The following is a 20,207-nucleotide window of genomic DNA, read 5'->3' as shown; positions in this document are numbered from 1 at the left end:
ATTACTTAAGTCTGAAGGTTTCTAGCAATGGTGCGTTAAAATGTGTAAAATTGTTCTTTCGGAATTTCTCCATCTTCTGATATCTAAAATTATAAAACTACAACGTTTCGGAAGCTGGATTCGGCTTCTGTCTTCAGGTAAAAGAAATAGGGGGAAGAGGTAAGACAATATATCAGTTGGACCTCCTGGTTCAGCTAGCCTTAGACCTGGCTAATCTGAAATTCAAGGAGGTGGCTGTCTTCTGGGGTGTTGAACCATGTATATTGACCGACGTTCCAGAGCAGTCTACTGCCTCTATCATCAGGGTGCAACACTCGAAAGACAGTCATCTTCATACTCGTTGCTGTGAGAACTTATATCACCACATGATGAAGTACATTTTCCAAGTCACCTACAGATTACACAACCAGTGAGTTATACGCTGACTCTCGTAAATCGGTGGAACAAACCGAATTCAATGCTATGAAAACACAGATTTATTTCTTCTTAGACAGCTCCCAAGAAATTAGTACAGAAATTAAGCCACCAGCAACATTTGTGTGTGATGTATTTTGGTTTGGTTGTAATTTTAATGAAAATTTGGCCATTTTTTACATCGTATGTTGCATCCACTATTAACATCATAAAACACCTTATTAAATGTATTTAGTGCCAAATACAGGATCATCTTCGCCTGGCTATGATCTCTTCTCGACTTTCACTTGGTGAATCTGTTTTCCTGAAACGTTAAAAACACTCAGTAAGTCTCATTTCCAGTAAAGCCAGAACAGAATGAGAATTCGTAGACTTCGCCGATTTCTTTCTGCAGAGATCTGTGTCCATTTTCAGAATAGCCTAATTTTATTGGTGGATAAGTGTCGCTTTTCTCTGAATGCATAGAATTTTCCATGCTATTGCAAATCATCATTAACCCTGAGGTAGTGACAGGCCCGGCCGGTTAGCACAGTTACTTTCCTCAGCCAGGGGCTTCAATGTTTTTCCCTACGTTTCTGGACTCAGGAGTATCTACAGTAGTTTAGAATTAGCCTCACGATGGAAGACATTGCTTGAAACAGCAGGAATGTACTTCGTAAAGTACATTTCAATAAATCAGTTTAATTAACTACGTTGTTCCCATTTGAAACCACCCTTGCGTGACAGGAGAGTGTCTCACCCCATAGTGCACTGGCGATCGCCTCTCCCAGCAGGTAACAGACGCCGGGAACAATGAACGTGGTCACGACGTTCATCAGGATCTGTTGGGTCCAGCTGAGGTGGTAGTAGAGCGGATAGATCCATATGCCGCGGGTCCAGTATGTGTACAAATAGCTGCAACAACAGATAGTTGAACCACTGGGGATTTGTCGATTTTGAATTATGTTTAAAGAATGAGGCATATTACTTACTGATAGTTTCGATAACAGAAGAACTTATATTTATATTTATTTAGTGTTCTGTCTGACGACAGGTCCATATGAACAGGATCCTTCCATCCTTTTCTCGGACTGGGACCTGTTCATATACGTTCTTGGCAGATGATCCAGAAGTGGTTTGCCATTGCCTTCTTCTGTGTGTGAATGGAGTAATTGTTGGGATGCCACGGAGAAACCGGGGAAGCCCCAACAGAAGAACTACAAACAATTATGTCCATCATGGTATTCCGGATTATGACGCCGACACAATCCGGAATACCACATCTGAATCGGCAATTTGCAAAACCACAAGTGTCCACAAAACTCGTTTTTGAGAAAACTGAAAAGGAAGCTATAAGATAAAGTTATTTTCGGACTCGTCTTGTTTTTATAAGAACCCACAATTCTGCCGGATAGACCTATCCAAGTCACTGTGAGTTTCAATGCTTTCTTTATGGTTCTTTAAGCCAGAACATGACATTGAATTAACATTATTCCGTCATTTGTGTACTTTCGTCAGGAAACAAGACAGAAAATTTTGCGTGCACTCAATAAAAACACAGACTGAAGCATTTGTCTCCTGTGATTGTCATAGCAGCAAGAACTCAATTCTTTCAAAAAGTGGACTCATGTGGTTTGGAAATGATCGATTAAATTGACATCTTTTACCACAGTGAGTACGCTGTGTGGCCTTGTAGGTGGATACCAAAGTTTTGGAGATACTTACGTCATCCATTTCAGGGCTCTGAACAGCCCGTAATACCAACATTGACATGTGAGTAACTTGCTTCTTTGACTGACCAGGTTAGGTAGCTGAAGCAGTAGAGAAACAGGAGACCCAGGTGCATGCCCCTGCGGTGGTAATGATGCGGTCTGAGCAACATCTCCAGCACAACCACCACAGCCACATCAGTGTGCATGAAGTGGTTCACGTGAGGGGCCACGTACTCGTCTACGATCGCAGGGTACACCAGGCTTCGGTCGTAGCTGTAGATCGTCCAGAACAGCGAAAACACGACCTGCTAGCACTACATGTGGTAAGTCGATCGCGTCTTCTTTGCGTACTTTATTCTGGCGTTCCTACCACGTCATCCCGCCATTCAACTCTGTGTGTTAAGCGAATTTATGAAAGCCAGATTTCTGAATCGAAACAATGAATCAGTTCCAGAATTAAAAATTTAATTTGTGGAATGGATCCCTGACTAGAATCACGCCCGACTGAAGGGACTTAAAAATGAAGGAACAGAAAAGTTTTCACCCAGGTCAGACCGGGAATCGAAAATGAAAAACCCCCGAACAATATATTTCCAAGAAAGTCAGCACAGCAAAGGATAAAACTCGAAAAAAGAGGTAAAATAGACTGCGGCGTACCAGTCCCGTAGGAAACACGAGAGCCTGGAATAGGGACTCTCTCAGCTTCTGCCACCTCCTGAGGAGCGGCAGGTCGTTCCCCGTCACCGCACGCAGGGCGTGCTCCCCCGTGCAGGCCGAGAAGTAAACGCACTGCATTATCTGCAAGTAATCAGTCACAGATTTTGGCTTTTACCCCCCGTGGTACCGCTGACTCTGTAGGATCTGAGGTCTTCACGGCGGCGAGTCTGAAGATGGCTGTTGCGCCGTGTAGTCTGGTAGAAGTTTATCGACGTTTCAGAGATCCTTTCTGCCTCCATCATCAGGGCGATGAATAAATCACTACCGGAAATGTGGTCAACAGGCCTGTAGTTCTGGCCAGTGTTATGTCGTGTCTGCATCTGCCACAAACGTTCCTCGTGCGGCTTATTCGTCGCCCTGATAGAGGAGACATTAAGCTCCACGGAAACGTCGGTCAGCATCTGCCAGGCTGCAAGGTGCTGCTGTATTCCTTAAGACAGCCATGATCGAAAGAGGACAGACTTAAAAAGATAAACTAGTCGGGTATGAAAAACAAGATGTCCGTAAAGGACTTTAGTGTGTATTCTTTTGGAACATGGAGACGGAGATGGGAGAATAATATTAAAGTGTAAACGTGTGAAGTATGCTCAACTGATTCTGGTGGATGTTCGTGACGAGTAATTAAAATTAGTTTTCGTAGCAACAGGGCATTTCTTAACACTAAACATAACCTACGCTGCTTAACAGAACACCTGGTTACACTTTGGTTGACCTGTGAGCCTTTTGAAGACTTTCAATATGCGTTATCCAACTGCTAACTGAACTTGAACTTCGTACATGAGAATGTTACGTCGTCGTATTTGGCGCACAAGCCATGCGTTGTCATTTGTTAGCTGATCTCATTTTTCGTTCCAAAGTCAGGCTGTAGTCAATAAGACGAGGAACTCTGGACAGACCGAGAGTAAACGTCATCTTTAAATGTTTTAAGCATCCGGCCATTTGTCCTCTGTGCGTGTATCTGCCGAAGTTATACATCCTTGAATAAGAATTATTTAAATTGTTTAATCCGGGATTAAATTAATAATACAGGTTTAGCTGTGGTATAATCCGTCCGACTAGATCCGGAAATCGTGAACTCTGACGCAACATAGCAACAGTTTCCTTCACGTCCTAAAACAAATTACGGGACACAGTCTTATTTAATTCCACTTAATAATGTCTGCACGGATACAAAGTGACACAGAATAAGACAACTTATTCAGAAACCCTGATGAAATAAAACTGTTGGTTCTGAGCTAGAATAAATTTCCTTGAAAAGTATTGGTAACCATGAATTGACTTCTCTGCAAAAGTTTTATCGTGTGGGTAAAAAATCCACTCAAAACTTGGTGCGTTCCAGAACCCAGCGAAATGTAAATTCTACAGCAGTGACTGCAGAATGTAATATAGGAATTGTAATGCGACAAGGACTACACATGAGAACTTAGAAAGCGGAAGGTGTAGAATTCAAATCCCGATGCCTTCCACGTTCAACCCGGTGAGATACTAGGGTCATGTTAAGGTCAGCGAGATAATCCAACAAGTAAATACAGACGCTTAATCTGGTATCACACCTCGACGTAATGCATATCGTGAAATAGCAGAAAAAGCTACATGTCCACTCCTAATAGTTGGGCTGATTTTGGAAACGTCACCATATTCCACGTCGTGGCGTAATACGTAAAATCCGCTTTCCTTTGTCAGATTTCACTTAGTGAGATTATGGGAACGCCCGAGACAGAACACGAGCGAATGTCCCTTACCAGGTTCCACACCGTGAAGTATCGAAACCCCATGTCCCTCATGACAGTGAGGTATCTGTCCGTCGCTCCTGCGTAGTTCACGGTCAGCAGATGCACAGTCGTGTAGGCGTGGTGCAGACTCACCAGCAAATGAAAAGCTTCCAGCAACATCTCGAGCAAAATCGGTCAGAAGCTCTGCATTTCTGTCAAAACACACGAAAATGACCGCGTGACAATGTTGCGATAGCCGACCTGAAATAATTAATTTCTAACAGTGTGGGTAATATTTAAAATTCGGTATCGAAATGTATTATTTGCTCTGGGTGCACAGTAATACGGAATTAAATTTCCAGACTCTGAATTGAAACTTTATTTCCAAGATTAAATGTAATTTTAACCAGTCATTTAAAATGTAATTTCTTAGATGCCTTAACCTGCCCTTAGAATACGCAAAATTGACATATAACGCGTAGAACAAGATTTTACCCCTCGTAGAGGAGCAGAGAAACATTTGTTCAACCCACAACAAACAGCCAAAATGTTTTGTTTGTAATATACTGCATAAATCTTGGCACGGTTCTGCTTAATGTATTTTGACGTCTTAATAAGGATGGCAAACTGTTTGCGAATATCATCATGACAACACAACAGTTTCTTGCGAGAGTTTATACCTGTTACAAAATAACCGTCAATATGAAAACATGTGGGGGGGGACCCCCCCCCCCCCCCGCAATGTTATGTAACAACAAGGCCGAAAAACTGCTTCCTTAAGGAGGTCACATAATTGCCTTGAACGGTCTCGTAATTCTGGAATAACGACCAGTATGTGGCAGGGACAGTCTCTCGAGAAAATGAAAGTGCGAATAATTTTGAAGCTCGTATTTGCAGTGGAGCTTTGAGAGACCCAAATGCCCGTTGTGTGAAGGAGAGCGGTGATTCTGATTAATCATGCCAAAGAACAAGAACATTAATTCCATGGCTGACATTAATATAAAACTTTAGTTATTTATTTCAATTCTTTTAACTCCTGCCCCCTCCACATACCTCGACCGCAAGAATTCCGAGTTCCGTGGGACTCTCTGTTGCCATTCGATATTACACGTCCATATAATCAGTGTAGTTGAAAACAGTAATCAAATTCCTCTACAATTAGAATGACCACAAGAAAAGCTGCCTTTATCCTCACTTGATGAATGCAAAACTGTTTTAAAGCGACCTTCTTTTCGTAAAATTTCTAAGTCAAAAATCTGTTGTTATTATAATAAACTAGGGCGTTCATAATTCTTGCAAAAGGCCTTGTAACTTCCAGTATGAGGACGATTTAATCAGGGACAATTTAAGTGAACGGTTCATGTAGAACGCAAAAGTAACATGAGGTACAGGAAAGTTTAGTTGGTTACCTCCAAGGGAAATGAACACTTGGCAGACGGGATAATATTAAAATTGATATTGGGGACTCAGCTGACTCAGGACAGTATCAAACAGTGAACCTTTGTTAAGTATAGTAATAAACTCTCAGTTCCTACAAAAGCAAGAATTTCTTCACAAGCTGCGTTACTATTAATTTTTCAACCAGTACGATAAGCCATTTAGTAGATGTTAAGTATTCATCCCGCACATGCTTCTTAAGTGTCACGCCTGTGTGATCTTGACTTAAAACACTGTCGCAAACTTTGTCTTAATTTACGAATAACGCGAGACACCCAACAAACCTTCACTTTAAGCAACGATTTCATTATGGTAGATACCTGGCTTGAGTTGAGTAGGCAACGCTCAGAGCCGTAAACTCAGCACAACTGAAGGCTGTGCCCGGTTGAGAGCGGGCGGCCTTGATTGCACGCTCCAGTCTGCTACAAAATGACGACATTTGCCTGCAATTATGACGTCCAATCATTCAACTGATAAGTTGCAATCTCACCGTCGTGAAATCCGTTTTTCTGACCAAAACGTCTAACTTCCCATGCTTCAGACACACCTGTTAGATGTTAATTACGTTTTAGAAGAAATTCTTGTTCTGTCAGGACGTGATTTTCCCCATTTTGGATGTACACTCGGGCTGGACTCTCAGGCAAATGAAGTATCCTGAGCTACACAGATTTACGACGCAATTCAAAAGACTAAATTAAACTAAGAAGTTGTTGTTAACACTGACTTGATTTCCGCCAAGACGTTTCGTGGTTTTGATGCCATTTGGATACCAAGGTATCGCCTCCAGCTTCACCCTAAAAGATCCTCCGAAATAACTCACTTTTTTAGTACATGGGTTTACAAACCGCTTTCATTTTCATTGAGGTGTGAAAGTCACCTTCTTTCTAACGATGTACCATAGGGTGACGTACTTACGCATTCCTTCGTTTGCTGTAGATGTGTGGGAACGATTAAAATATCGGATAATTTTTGCTAATCCTTTCAGCGATGCTTTTAATATAGGCGGGAAAAAGACCATCTACCCCGGCACTTCTTCGTGGTTTATTTGAAGTCACCCCAGCAGAATACCGCGATGTTATCTTAAAACGGGTCATGGGCAAACCTAACCTCATCTTTTATTACGCCAGTAAACATGAAAAAACACTTCCTCTCTCCGGACCATCGGACTGTGACGGTGACAAGTTACGACGGTCTTGCATTGGTCCACAGGCATTGACACTACACTTCTATACTTACAAGTGTTGCCACTCTGCTCTCTAACAAATACGCTGTGTCCGTGGGTTTTGGTTTCTGGTTTCGGGTGAGATCCGTGTCGAATGTTCGGCGAACGTATACGAATATATTTTTAATGAATTGAATATAAACATGAAGTGTTTTTCCTTCACCGGAATGACTCCTTGAACGCAACCAACTACACACTGAATTGTGATCTCAGGTGACACTGATCACTCCTAATGACAAAGTTTAGAATTGTAATGAATTTTAAGGATCTGCAAAGAGAGATTTTGTGGTCAGTTGAACTATTCTTGTGTTATAAATCTGTTATACTCTGCATCGCTTAGGGTGCAGATACACAAAAATCTAAATTTAATTGACTTTACTGGGTTTGGGTATTTTATTCATCTGCATCCTTACTTCCTTCCTCTGAAAATTACTGCATGAACAGAAAGGGTTTTAACAAATACCGAAAAATGCACCTGTGAATGGCATTTTATTGAAAGTATGGAAGAAAAGCACTTTCACAATGTATAACAGCTACACAATACCGCATTCGCTCAAAAACGATATTGTGTCATAATACAAAAACAGGTGTTGCCATCCCATTATTGTAATTTCTGAAGTAATATGCTCAGAACGATGATAAATAAAGACTTCAGGAATTCATAAACATGTAACTAATGAACAAACACATAACTTCATTTTGTAACATTACACACCATGCCATTCTTGATTACCAATTGTGAATATAGACCACATTCTAGTACGTGAGGTCATAGTAACAGTGGCATAAGGACCCAAATAACAACCAGCCATCTTTATTAAATATTGATACAAACTGTTCACAAACATTCTAATAATAAATCTACTTCTTCTCACGCTTTTCTAGAAAATGAATTACGACAGAATGCCGCTCGTTTTATTCTCAGAACGGATTACTAAGAAAAGATATTCTTGGACTGTTCTCCGCATAGCAGTTTCAAAAAAAGTTCATTTAACAAACAGAACACAAGTTTTTATTTGATACCATCCCGTGCCATTGCAGTGTTAACGTAATTCACAAAATCCTCTATGGGGGAAACTGAAATACTGAAAATAGCATTAGCCGAGTCAGAGAAGGGGGAGTGGTCTTATTTAAATGCAACCACACAAATCAGCACAGTTGCTGGTGTTAATGAAGAGTGATTAAGGAACAGAATGAATTGATTGACGATACACAGAAATGGGAGAATCCTGAAAAACATTGCTGCAGCGCACACTGCACATGAAGGAATGCTGAATGATCTGGCGTACAAACTATGCACGGCCACATCGCACGGCGAGTCTTAAAGGGCGCGATGGCATTTTGCGACTAGCGTCGATACGATAATTAATTTGAAATGTTTTTTGCTGCTGATAAAACAGACCCTGAAACAAGAAAGTGTCACAGTATTCATAATATGTATATGTGTGGAGGAACTTGTGCAAAAACACTCCACAATGAATGGAAGCACATAAATGTGACAGCGGAGTAAATTATACAGCCTGTAACAATGAGCTGCAGCAGAATATTCCATTACATACAGAGCTGGTGCTTTCAAGTAACCTTTAATTAACTTATTACTACTAAATTCTGTATACAAGAATATAAGCAGCACCAAAGAGGATGTTAACTGATTACGGGGGCCATACCACTGGTTACTATGCCTTAAAATAACATGGCAGAAACATACAATACATAACAATAATAAGAGCAATATCCTTCATCTTCAGGCCTATGTTAATACTGGGACACTAACCAGTTCACACATTTCTCCCTCTTTCATTTTCTATGCCAGAGGCACCCACATACTTTGGTCAGAGACGACAAACCTTTATTTCTATGCATAATGCATGAAGTGACGACATCTACATGTCCGTGGATTGGGGGGGGGCCTTTCTACTATAATCAAGCAAAACAGGAATCACCAGATGAAATGTTAACATTCAACTTATTGGTTTCAAAGCGAATTTAGTCAGAAAATAATGAGGAAACAACTGACACTCGTTATGCAAAAATAAACCTTTCAGATTTATTTTTGGTACATGAATGACATGCAGCATTGTTTCTGCTGTACTACAGAGGGTTGGCTCTGAGGACTAAAAAGTACCCCCCCCCCCCCCGTGCTATGTACGCTGTATGAACAGAGTGTCAGTATAATTGCAATTAAACAATTGATTAAACATGAGAAGGGAAAATGGTCAGATAGGGTTAAATCAATTTTGGGGTAGTAGTTTTCCATTGACAATGTCATGAAACAAAGTAATTTCCAACATACTCATTTTGAAAACATGTGTGTATATAGAAAATATCTTTTTAGGTTGCTGTTGGAAGTTGAAAATAGATATTACCGTCTCAAAACATTTAAAAATTGTTTTGTATACCACAAGAAGTGTAACACATTAGGAAAAATATACATAACATATCAGATTTGCTGGCATGTTCTATTATAACCTCTAGATTTTCAATTTGTTAAAGATAAAAAGAGTAAATCAGATTGGCAAGACAAGCAAGAACCTTCAATATCAAATTTGATCAAACTCAGTCCACTTGTTTGAGAGTTTTAAAATGACAGCACAAGAACCAACTTTGTTTAGCCTACTTCCCTAAAAAGCTAAAAAGTGAATTTTTCAAGAACATCATTACCAATGTGTCAGAAAAACAATAAAACTGGTAGGAAAAAAGTTTGCCAGGACGCAGCTTGTCTTCATATAAAAGTCCTACAGTGGATTAAAGAATTTTGAAAAGAAATTTTACTTTATCTGTACATAACAGACTATACTTTACTGTATTTGTAAAAGCAGACACAAGATATATTGAAATTAAATTTAAGCAGAACATTAAAATACTGCTATAGCATAGTTTCCTGTCCCTTTGGGCCGTTAATGCCCAATATTGGGTGCCTCTGCTCTCAATTTACTAACATGACCAGTTTCTCACCAGGTACAGGTAGTTCTGCTCTCTTGTAAAATTACAGTACATCTCAGTGATATATACACATATGTAAATGCAAGCAGAACCTTCAGAGAGACCACAAAACTGAACACTTGGTTCTGGACAAAACAAACCCTACAAAAATAGTTAATGCTTAGTAAACAATAACAGAAAGTACTTAAGTTTAGACCACTTCCTGCATGAGAAGCAGCACCGCAATCAACCACCTTAGCTTGCAGGGTCCTCAATCACTCCAGAAACTGTACACACTCAGACTCTTAATTACTGTCCATTATAATGTCAAAAATGGACACAAAATTGTGCTTAACTAGTGCGTTCATTATTATTTGAGGCAAATATATGGTAGAATAAAGTGGCAACATATTTCCTCCATAATTGTAAGAGAAATAAGAACCCTGTAAAGTGAATAACATTCTTGAACCAGATCTGAAGATAGACAAATTCCAAATAAAGTAAAACTGTGCAAAAATTTCACAGCCATTTCACGTAATTCAGATATAGTTCTCCTGAACCTCCCCTCAATCAAGCACAAATAACATTTCACGGGATGAGACAAGTTTTCACTGAAGAGAAAGCTGACACTGTATGCTCTAAGCTACTGAAAAAGTGTCATTAAACAGACTATAAATATATAATGAAGAGAGAGGGTACATCCAAATCGCTGCTTGTGTGTGTGTGTCTAAAGAAATCCAGAAAAAAGATACATTTGGAATGTCAAACCAGTGAAGAAAAGAAAATTGAATGTCTGCAGACAGTCACTGTCCTTGGCCTGACTGTTGACCCTGCAACACCGCTTTCTACAATGCATCGTAACAGGCAGACTGGTGCCTGAGGTGGAAGATTGGAGAGGAAGTAGCAGTACAATTATGAACACACATTACCTCCATACATTTGTAAGATTCAAAAATAATTATTTTTTTTTACAAATTTTACATCAACATGTTTTCATTTGAAAACTAGGTTCAGTATAATGAATAAGAGTAGACAATAAATATGCACCTGCAGAATGAGCTCAACTTGCATCACTTGGAGAAGAAATGTCGACATAAAACTGATATGTGCCTACAGACATGGGTGGTCAAATTGAGCAATACCTAACTTCTAGCTATAACATTAAAATCCCCATAAAAATAATCACGAACAATTTTCAATTATAATTCATTTAGAATAATTTCAATGATTTTTTTAACAACTCTAATATTATTGGTATCATGATGGAGCCACAACACAATGTTCGATTTTTGCAACAAATTTGCCAATATGATAAAAGAACTGCAATCTAACAAGCGAAACAATAACTTGTAGAGAGGATAAAAGTTTACTTGAATGACTGAGTTGATAAAATATTCTCATCCATGGACGAGTTTCAAAAGTACCACACTAAGTAGCTAAGTTTTAAACGACCTAGGGTAAATGTCACAATAACCACCGTTAAAAATGGCACTGCCATAAAGAACTTTGCATCTATTTATTTATTTGGTATAACAAGATACCTACAGCAGTTCTACGTGTATTCTGTTAAAGAGAGAGAAAAGATATATGATCGTATGCAATACTATGTTTGGTTGAACACTATCCTAGGAGGTCTAAAAGTGTTGTCCGGTTTGTGCATTCCTTTACAAGCGAATCTGCCGGCTCTACAAATGACAAGGCAGAGATCTCCTACTTCCTAAGTTCTTAACTCAGCACTAAGAGGGGCTCAGCCACAGATTCAAACTAAGCTGAAACTTGTAACCCCCCCAAAAGCAGTGACAGCAACTATAAATATGATATATATGTATGTATACAAGTTGCAAAGTTAATGCTAGGGGTGTCAAACATAACCTAAGGGCCAGTATACCCATATATGGAACTATCTATCTCTTACTCTCATATTGACCTACATACTGATTGCTGGGAATGGGTTACCCACAAACTGTGGTTTGAGACAAGCCTGCCTCAGATTAAAATTCTTATAATATAAACACATTTCCCATATTGTAAAATATACTCTCCCATTTCTCCACATTAAAATTACATTTAATTAAAAATACTTCATTCGTATTTACATATCACACTCACTGAAGGAAGTATCACACTGTGCAATGTATATGTGATATTCCTCTTTGTTGTTTCTTGCATAAATGTACACCAAACCAAGTCCTGAGCACACCTGCCATTTACAAGAACACAAATGTCACAAAACGTACAAACTGCGAACACATCGGTAGGGGTGCCAACCTCTGTTCTTTTAAGAACACAGTTCAATAATTTAGGCACAGTTCTGTAGGTTTTCTGTTGTTAGTAGGCCTGTTATTAATAGAGAAATAAGCATCGCCATGTACTGAGATGCTCTTTAAAAATTCACCATCTCATTTTTGATTATGAATGTGCCACATCCTTCTGTTTCAATAATTTGTCTGGACTGTTTCCCCGCATTTCATGGTATCCATTTTATTAGATTTCCTAACACACAGACACCTTACATAAAGTGGAAATGTCTTGGGAACAATATCTCATTATTTTGTTATTTTTAATACTGCCATTAGACAAAAACTAATCACATGTAAGTTAAAGTTGTATTACATTTCATACTGAACACAATCGTCTTCCTCGCATGTTTCATCACATTTCAATTGTGACATTAGCATAAATTCACAATGACGTTGTTCTGGGTTTTGACACAGTGTAGGCTTGTAACTAGATACCGACACTTCGGAGAAACAAGACTGACAATAGAGACAGTAAATTTCTCTGAAACGTTTGCATCTAGTTAAGAGTGTACTCAGTGTCAAAACCCAGATCATCCACACCCTCACCATTGTGAGTACTTCATCTCAAAACACAAACTGAATTTCTAGGCTAAGCTCCAGGCTGTACACTGTAAGAAAAGGGCTGAAAATTGTTATAGAAATTACGAGCATCTAATTTCCAAACAAAATAATCTATCTTTGGTCTTAACAGCAGATTATGAGAAGAAATGCATACACTATGCAATTTCAACCTTTTTCGCTGTTGTCCACATTAGTTGGGCTACACTGCATGTGGAGAGAGATTTAAATATCTTCCCAATACACAACAAATTATAAGCTTATGTTCTTCTCTCATAATACCACAGATGCTGCTGAATATTTGTACAAAGATCTGAAAAGACAGACACTGGCACCCCAATAATTAAAATATTATAGGCCTAACTTGCAACTATAACCTGAGAAACTAAACGGTGCTGTACCAAGGTTTAATAAATGAAGATATGTGAGTAGTCACTCCTCACATTTCAGTATTAAAAGCATAAAAAGTTTGACACCCCTGCTACCCAGTCTTGGAACATGACATGTACCGTCGATTCGGAAGATGGATGTAGGTACTTTGTTTAACAATAGAGATATGGTAAGTTTCAATAATACATACTATATGGGTTAGTCTGTCTCTCAGTGGAGTGACATTTCATTCAAATACGACTATCATTATATTTAGATACATGGGGATAATTTCAAAGATGGACACATGTGCTGTCTGGAAGTCCACGCTGCATACCAAGTGCTATAACTGAAATAACAGCCACTACCTGCCGTGACACTTCGCAGTTCAGATACCCAAGCTAGTGCCACTTCCCTGTGTCCAGGAATATGCTTCAATACCAACACTCCTGCATTTCTTTTCCACTAAAATATGTTGCATATATATAATATATTCCATACACATCACAATTACAGCTTAGACTGGAGACTGTTTGCCTGTAAATTTTTGTTTTTATGTAACTATTTTGTACCAGTCAGTAACAACCAGAGAAAATATGCCTTCTTTTAAAGAAAAAGAGCCTTAGAGTGCCTGACATGTGCTCTATCCTTCAGGGGGGGGGCTACATTAATACAAGATCTGCAGGGCGGTAAAGTTTGAATGCATAATAATGTGAGTTCCAGGGAAAATGGCTGCTAGTGTGCTTCATTACTGCAAGCTATGCAGTGAAAGAGCTAAACATTCTGCATTATCGATCACTTTTCCAGGAAATGAATATACATTGTGCTAATTAGAAATTCAATGTGGTTATCGATGCAAAAAACTATGCACACAGCAATGAGTCACCACAGCACAGAAAATATTAGACAAACAAATTATTTCTAAATGAACTGCCCAACACATATCACAGTAGCCACTCAGTTTCATATATGATTCAGACATAACATCTGGTGCAGACAAGAGAGATGTGGACTTCCTCAATGCAGCCCATGTAACGGGCAGCAGGTTGAAAAAAAAACTTATTATGCATGCATCAATAGGTCTAGTTTGAATGTAACTATCAGAGGAAAAATTTTTCAACATGAATTATATAGCCTATGATAGCTTGTGCAATTCAACCCAGCAGTTGTATAGCAATCACTGGTTGAACTACAATAACAACAATATTAACATACTGCCACTTATAATAACTGTGCCACAGAGGCACACAAACTTAACAGAACTACGCTACAGCAGTCACAGCCACACAAAACATAAAACACTACACTAACTCAAATATATTTCACGTAACTATTTTTCAAAACATTTGCTCCATAAATATATAATACTTGTAAATAACATTGTACATTATAATGGAATCTGTGGAGCATATGTAAGTGAAATAAGAGGTCATCAACATTAATGAAAGATACAAACGTACTGTGAGGATGGATAGCTTCTTGATGTGCAACATCAAAACAAAACATTCAAAAGCAGTGAACTTCCTTGAACTGTTTCTTCTCTCCATGAAATCCCAGATTAGTTTGTGTAATGATTCTTTGTGAACCTACATTAATTTACTAACCGCAAACACAAAACAGCAGAAAAACCTGAACCTTGGGAGTTCATGGTGAAATAAGTCTGTGTGAAATTTTTAACAACCACAGAGTAGGACCAGATACAAATCAACTGTTGAGCTGCTATTAACCTTTCTTCCTCTTCACAGTGATTACTAAAGAAAAAGATGTTCAGTGACTCCATTAATCACCACCTTGACGTTTATGCCGATGTCAGGCCTCATATTTTATAAAAGAGTTAAGAGATATCAACTGTTGCAATAATTAATGCTCTACATATACTAATAATCTCTAAGCCACTCCACTTCTAATGTAAAATATTAGTTATAAGGATGAGGAACCTCTATCCCCAAGTGAAATACATATCATTAGAATTATATGTAAATGTGTGTTAATTCTTGGCAACATTAGCAATCTCACTCTGAGGAATCACGTGAAATATAACTGAGTAAATATAGTATGGGGGTGGTTTATACACATAGAACATTTGTCTTTAATATGTGAACTTAAAACAACCACCAAGACACCTTCCTACACCCATTGTGTCAAATACTGGTTTGTTAATTCATAAACACATGCTTTAGACAGAACAGATCTTTGTTGATTTCCACAATTTTATTGTTAGCAAAAATTAAGAATTCCACTTTCCCAACAGAAAGATCCCAATAGCATTACTTCATATTGTCATCACACAGGATCAAATGGTCTTCCAAATATGGATTTACCTCTCATAATAGGGTTATAAACTCTGTACTCAAATCTTAGTAACACTGCTGTTCATAACTCAGCAGGCTTTCAACTTTCAATTATTTACAATCACAGTTTACTTCTGTGAGGTGACAGTGGCTGATCATCACCGAAACACGAGTTACAAGACATGTTCTATATTTCAGGGACTGAAGAACACCATACCATATCCAAGAGATAGAAGACTTGAGTTACAGAACCGAACAACAACGAAGTAAGCCAAAGCATCCTGTGATGATAAGTAGCGACTAATATCCGAGAATCATCGCCCAGTATGAAGGTAAATCCCCGTATTCTCCAAAGTACACAAACAGTAATCATAACAAAATAAGTTTTATTTGATAGATTTGTACTTAGACACGTGGGTGGTATTAAGTGTGTCATAAATCCAATCCTCAATGTAAATAACTCATTAGACAAAAATATATCTCTCCATGAAAACAAAGAGGAAGAGAAAAAATACCAACAGTACAGAGAAAATGAAGGCCACGTTATCATTTAAACAATACTGCTTTATACACGTCTACAGGCAAGACCTTTTGCCACATATCTCCTTCATTTACAAAGAGAAATCTAGAATGTGATGTGCAAGCAAAAACTGGCCCCTCTGCTGCCTAGCCGCATGACCTGTTCTCTGGGAACACAGTGATCACTGACAGTTTCACAGGGCCCTTTTACTATTTTTATTGACAGTATTGTAGGCTAATAGCACCTGCTAAATGAATATATGATTTATGTATATTTAAACATAATGAAGACTGTGCTTTATACTGGTTACCTTTTTGAGGCTTATAATTTAACAGGTATTTGAGTGGGCCTCTAATTGACATTTATAAGGCCCCCCCCCCCCCACTTCCTCTCTCTATATATACACAAATATCATGAAACCAAAATTAAGAATGTAAATCAATTCCAGCCAAAATTTTGTACAGTACGTATATAACACCAACTGTGTCAGCTTGGCCAGCAATTGGAAAAATATTTTCTCACAATTTTAACTGTTTGCTGTATGCATATGGATATAATTAAATACAAATACAGTGGAACCTTGACGTAACGCGGGTTTTGGAGGACAGCATCAGTACCCACGTTATAAGCTACCAACGTTATATGTGAAATATGTAAAACATGTAATCATATTGGGGGACACGATCACAGCTGTGGTATATCCGAGTCCGTGGTATATCTAGGTTCCATTGTAATATGGGTAGACTGACACACTAAATTTAAACAGTCCTGAGTCATCTCCAATTCTTCACATATTATTTTGAAACACTAAAAAACCGAGAAATACTAATACTTCTTAAAGATATTTCATGATTTCATGAGAAGAGAAGATACATTCTTGAGTTTTGCTTTCACATCTCCAATACAAAGCACGGTAACTTGAGCACACAAAATAAGGTGGTATACTTTTTACCTAATACTGACCCAGCAAAATATCCAAATATGTGTCATATGTTCATACAGAGACTTTTTACATTTTCAGATCTTTTCACTGAGATAACATTATACCACATACACGACATCTTGCTGCCTTTCACTGACTAGAACTGTGTCCAAAAACAGTTGAATCAAATGCATGAAAATACTGTTTGTCACTGAGCAGGGACATGACGGAGGGTGTGATTATGTTGCCCAACTATAGGGAATTGTGAACAATGATTCTGAATACAGGAATGATCAATTCAGAAGAGCCAACAGCCCAAGACATGCTAAAACAGACTTAATTTTCTCACATAATTTTCTATGTACTACTCTCATCTTTCCTCACAGGAAATAATGGCCATAAAGGTGTCACATATGTAAATACCTACTGAGAGATCAATTATGTAGCGTTTGTATTTACTTGGACGGACCGAGGAAAACAAAGAGCTCAGAATAAAATACTGCCTGAAGAAATGCACACACTTTGGTCACCTGAACTACACAAGACAAGCTGTCATGCATAGAAACATATGAATGGTCAGTTTACAATTAATTATAAATTGCATAACATTCATTCCTGTAATTTTAAATATGTTAATAATACATTATATCACAAATTTTTTATGCTTTATCAAGCAAATGAAAACTCAGCTGGAGGGATAATTACAATTAGTATTGTCTTAAAAGTATGATATACGTATAGACCACTCACATGTAAATTTTGTGAGAAATTATTGTAATATTCAATTAATTATAACTCAACTGATACAAATGGCTGAACTGTGTTAGTGTGTCCAGATTTCTCTTTGTCTGGAAGGAACATATGGCAACTCAACAAGAATACTGAACACCAAGATGTTCAAAACCTTACATCAACGCTCCGCCGCTCACAAAGTTGTTAGAGAGTGGTTGGGAATACTGAACTGCCATTGGCACCTTGTTAGGTTTCCCTGTCTGCTGGTAGCTAGGGCGTGGCTTCTTCCAGTAGGGTGCCATTCGAGGTTTACTCTTTCCCCCATTCAGAAGTTTGTCTTTGTGTTTCCTGGACCCCAAATGCTGTAACATGTTAATAGCAGGATGTTTTACAGATTATCCATGCTACAAAAGAACTGTATTATAAAGTTATCTTAACGTAATAAATTATTCTATGTGTTTAAACACGTATTCTGATGAGTGGGTGAATGCGGGGGAGGAAGGAGAGAGGGAGGACAGGGTGGGTAAGGAGGGAGAAGGGCTAGGGAGGGAGGAAGAGGGGGTTGAAAGGGAGAATGGGGCAGGGGAGGATAGAAAGGGGGAGGGTAGGATGGAGAGAGTGGGGAGGGGGTGGGAGCAAGAGGGAGGGCTGACAGGGAGGCTATTGAGGGAGAGGGGCTAGGGAGGTAAGGTGAGGGAGGCTAAGGTGGGACGGTAGGTAGTGAGAGGGAGGGTAAGAGGGAGGGGTGACAGGGAGGGCGGGGGAGTAGGGTAGGGTAGTGAGGGAGAGGGAGGGGTTTCATGGTGGCTAGGGAGAGTTGGGGAGGGGAGGTCTACGGAGGGAGTGGAGAGAGGAGGGGAGGTACATAGGCTAGGGAAAGAGAGGGGCTAGGTAGAGTTAGAGGCTAGGAAGGGAAAGAGAGTAGGGGAGAGAGGAGGCTAGGGAGGGAGAGGGGGAGATAGCGGATATGGAGGGAGGCTAGGGGAAAAGAGGGTAGGGAGGGAGGGGTAGGGATAGAGGGATTGGGAGATGGGTATGGGGTAGGGATAGAGGGAGGGAAGTGGGTAGGGAGGGAAGGGGGATGTTAAGGAGGGATAGAGAGGGGATTTGGAAAGAAAAGAGGGAGGGAGAGGGAGGACGGGCGGGAAAGGATAGGTAGAGAGAGGGAGACTGGGGCAGGGAGAAAGAGGGTGGCTAGGGAGGGAGAGTGGCAGAGGGGGAGATAGGGAATGAGGCTATGGAGGGAGGGTAGGGAGAGAGAGGGAGGCTACTGACCTGCTCAAGCTGAATTTCAGAGTTGAGAGACACATTACATGTGTCACAGAAGTATTTGTTGGTCTTAGCCCCAGTTGCATCTGGCAGCTTCTGCACACCTGGGGGAACCTCTCCTGCAGCTGCAGGGCCTGAGACCACCTCCATTGCTGAAGTCCCAGCATCCAAACCTACCGGCACCACTGATCATCAATACTATCTATGTATCACATCAGCCGCCTACCAAGGGTCGCATCACTGATGGGATAATAAATCAGATTGATTTATCGAACAAGCCGAGACCAGGGGCGCACACAAAAAGAAAAAAAGACACAACACAAAATAAATCCATACACTCAAATTGCCACCACACATTAACATTATTAATACCACCAAAACTGCAACTATAAACTGCCAAGCTATTATCTCTCCAGACTAGCACATAAAAATATTTACACAATTTCAACTACATTGTCATATTGTGGGATTAATGATAATGTATGTATTCCAGTTGAAAAGTATAACACCTACAGTGTGTGTGTGTACATTTAAAATGCAAAGCATTCAATTAACAGGGTTCTGCTAGTTTCAAATGAAGAAGGGTTGCTGCACACTTCCAGCTTAATTAATTTGCTGCTTTCACACTCTTTAACTTCCTTTAAATTTCATATATAGGAAACCAACCTACAATTTAATTATGTACATATTCTACCCTTCCCTCATGTTGCACAAATTTTAAAAAAATAGCCACAGCATGTCCCCCATGCTTGTATGTTTCTTTGTTCCTTAGCACTACAGCAACTTACACTTAAACTGAAGATCTTCTCCATTAGTTCAAAAGGACAAAGCAAAACCAAACAATCAAACATTAAACACAATTCAACAACTATTACACAGCAACTATGTGCCTGGCCAACATGATGGTTGTTTTGGGTGCAATGCTTTCCAAGAACACCAATCTTAGAATCACGGAAAACAAAACTGTACTTAACTGACTATATGATGATACTGTGTAATAAAACACTAAAAGGATTATTTTCCCTCTGTAGTTTGTCTTTCGTATCTGTGTGACAAATTAAAAACTTGTAATACGAAGAAACACTAGTTAACAATTGTTTTGAAGATCAGTAGCAAATAGACTGTGACTGA

At 39.2% G+C, this 20,207-nt stretch overlaps 2 protein-coding genes and 1 long non-coding RNA gene across 12 annotated transcripts in view; 1 reads left to right on the top strand and 2 right to left on the bottom strand.

Annotated features, from left to right (window-relative positions):
* Window positions 1-453: 453 nt before the first annotated feature.
* LOC110836199 (androgen-dependent TFPI-regulating protein-like) lies at window positions 454-6,431 on the bottom strand. 3 transcript variants are annotated; one of them, XM_087359110.1, is made up of 6 exons: window positions 6,292-6,431; window positions 4,565-4,746; window positions 2,763-2,903; window positions 2,193-2,410; window positions 1,154-1,308; window positions 454-718 (listed from the first exon to the last, which is right to left on the bottom strand). In XM_087359110.1, exons 2-6 carry the CDS (start codon window positions 4,712-4,714, stop codon window positions 678-680), a joined length of 705 nt encoding a protein of 234 aa, XP_087215236.1. In that variant the 5' UTR covers window positions 4,715-4,746; window positions 6,292-6,431; the 3' UTR covers window positions 454-677. The 3 variants fall into 3 exon arrangements, with proteins under 3 accessions (XP_087215236.1, XP_087215237.1, XP_087215238.1); XM_087359111.1 differs by having other exon boundaries at window positions 4,565-4,795; window positions 6,292-6,379; XM_087359112.1 differs by lacking the exon at window positions 2,193-2,410 and having other exon boundaries at window positions 6,292-6,414.
* Window positions 2,290-20,207, top strand: part of LOC147872110 (uncharacterized) — a 25,519-nt gene continuing 7,601 nt past the window's right edge. Inside the window, exons 1-4 of one of the 2 annotated variants that reach the window (XR_015537972.1) lie at window positions 2,290-2,428; window positions 15,832-15,965; window positions 17,175-17,650; window positions 19,151-20,091. This is a non-coding gene — a long non-coding RNA (uncharacterized LOC147872110). Of the gene's footprint in view, window positions 2,429-15,831; window positions 15,966-17,174; window positions 17,651-19,150; window positions 20,092-20,207 lie in introns of those variants that run through there. The other variant, XR_015537971.1, reaches the window with a different exon arrangement.
* Window positions 7,666-20,207, bottom strand: part of LOC110836200 (zinc finger protein 385D) — a 24,217-nt gene continuing 11,675 nt past the window's right edge. For 6 of the 7 annotated variants that reach the window (XM_087359106.1, XM_087359105.1, XM_087359108.1 and 3 more), the window contains 2 exons: window positions 19,083-19,249; window positions 7,666-18,169 (listed from right to left, as the gene is read on the bottom strand). In XM_087359106.1, coding sequence (XP_087215232.1) covers window positions 17,981-18,169; window positions 19,083-19,249 — 356 coding nt within the window. In that variant the 3' untranslated portion in view covers window positions 7,666-17,980. The remainder of the gene's footprint in view (window positions 18,170-19,082; window positions 19,250-20,207) is intronic. The other variant, XR_015537968.1, reaches the window with a different exon arrangement.

This window comes from Zootermopsis nevadensis, unplaced genomic scaffold (assembly GCF_977971745.1).
Source record: "Zootermopsis nevadensis isolate Lab colony 2312 unplaced genomic scaffold, Znev_1.0 Znev_ptg000030l, whole genome shotgun sequence".
Taxonomy (NCBI): domain Eukaryota; kingdom Metazoa; phylum Arthropoda; class Insecta; order Blattodea; family Termopsidae; genus Zootermopsis; species Zootermopsis nevadensis.
This window is presented reverse-complemented; position numbering and strand designations above follow the sequence as displayed.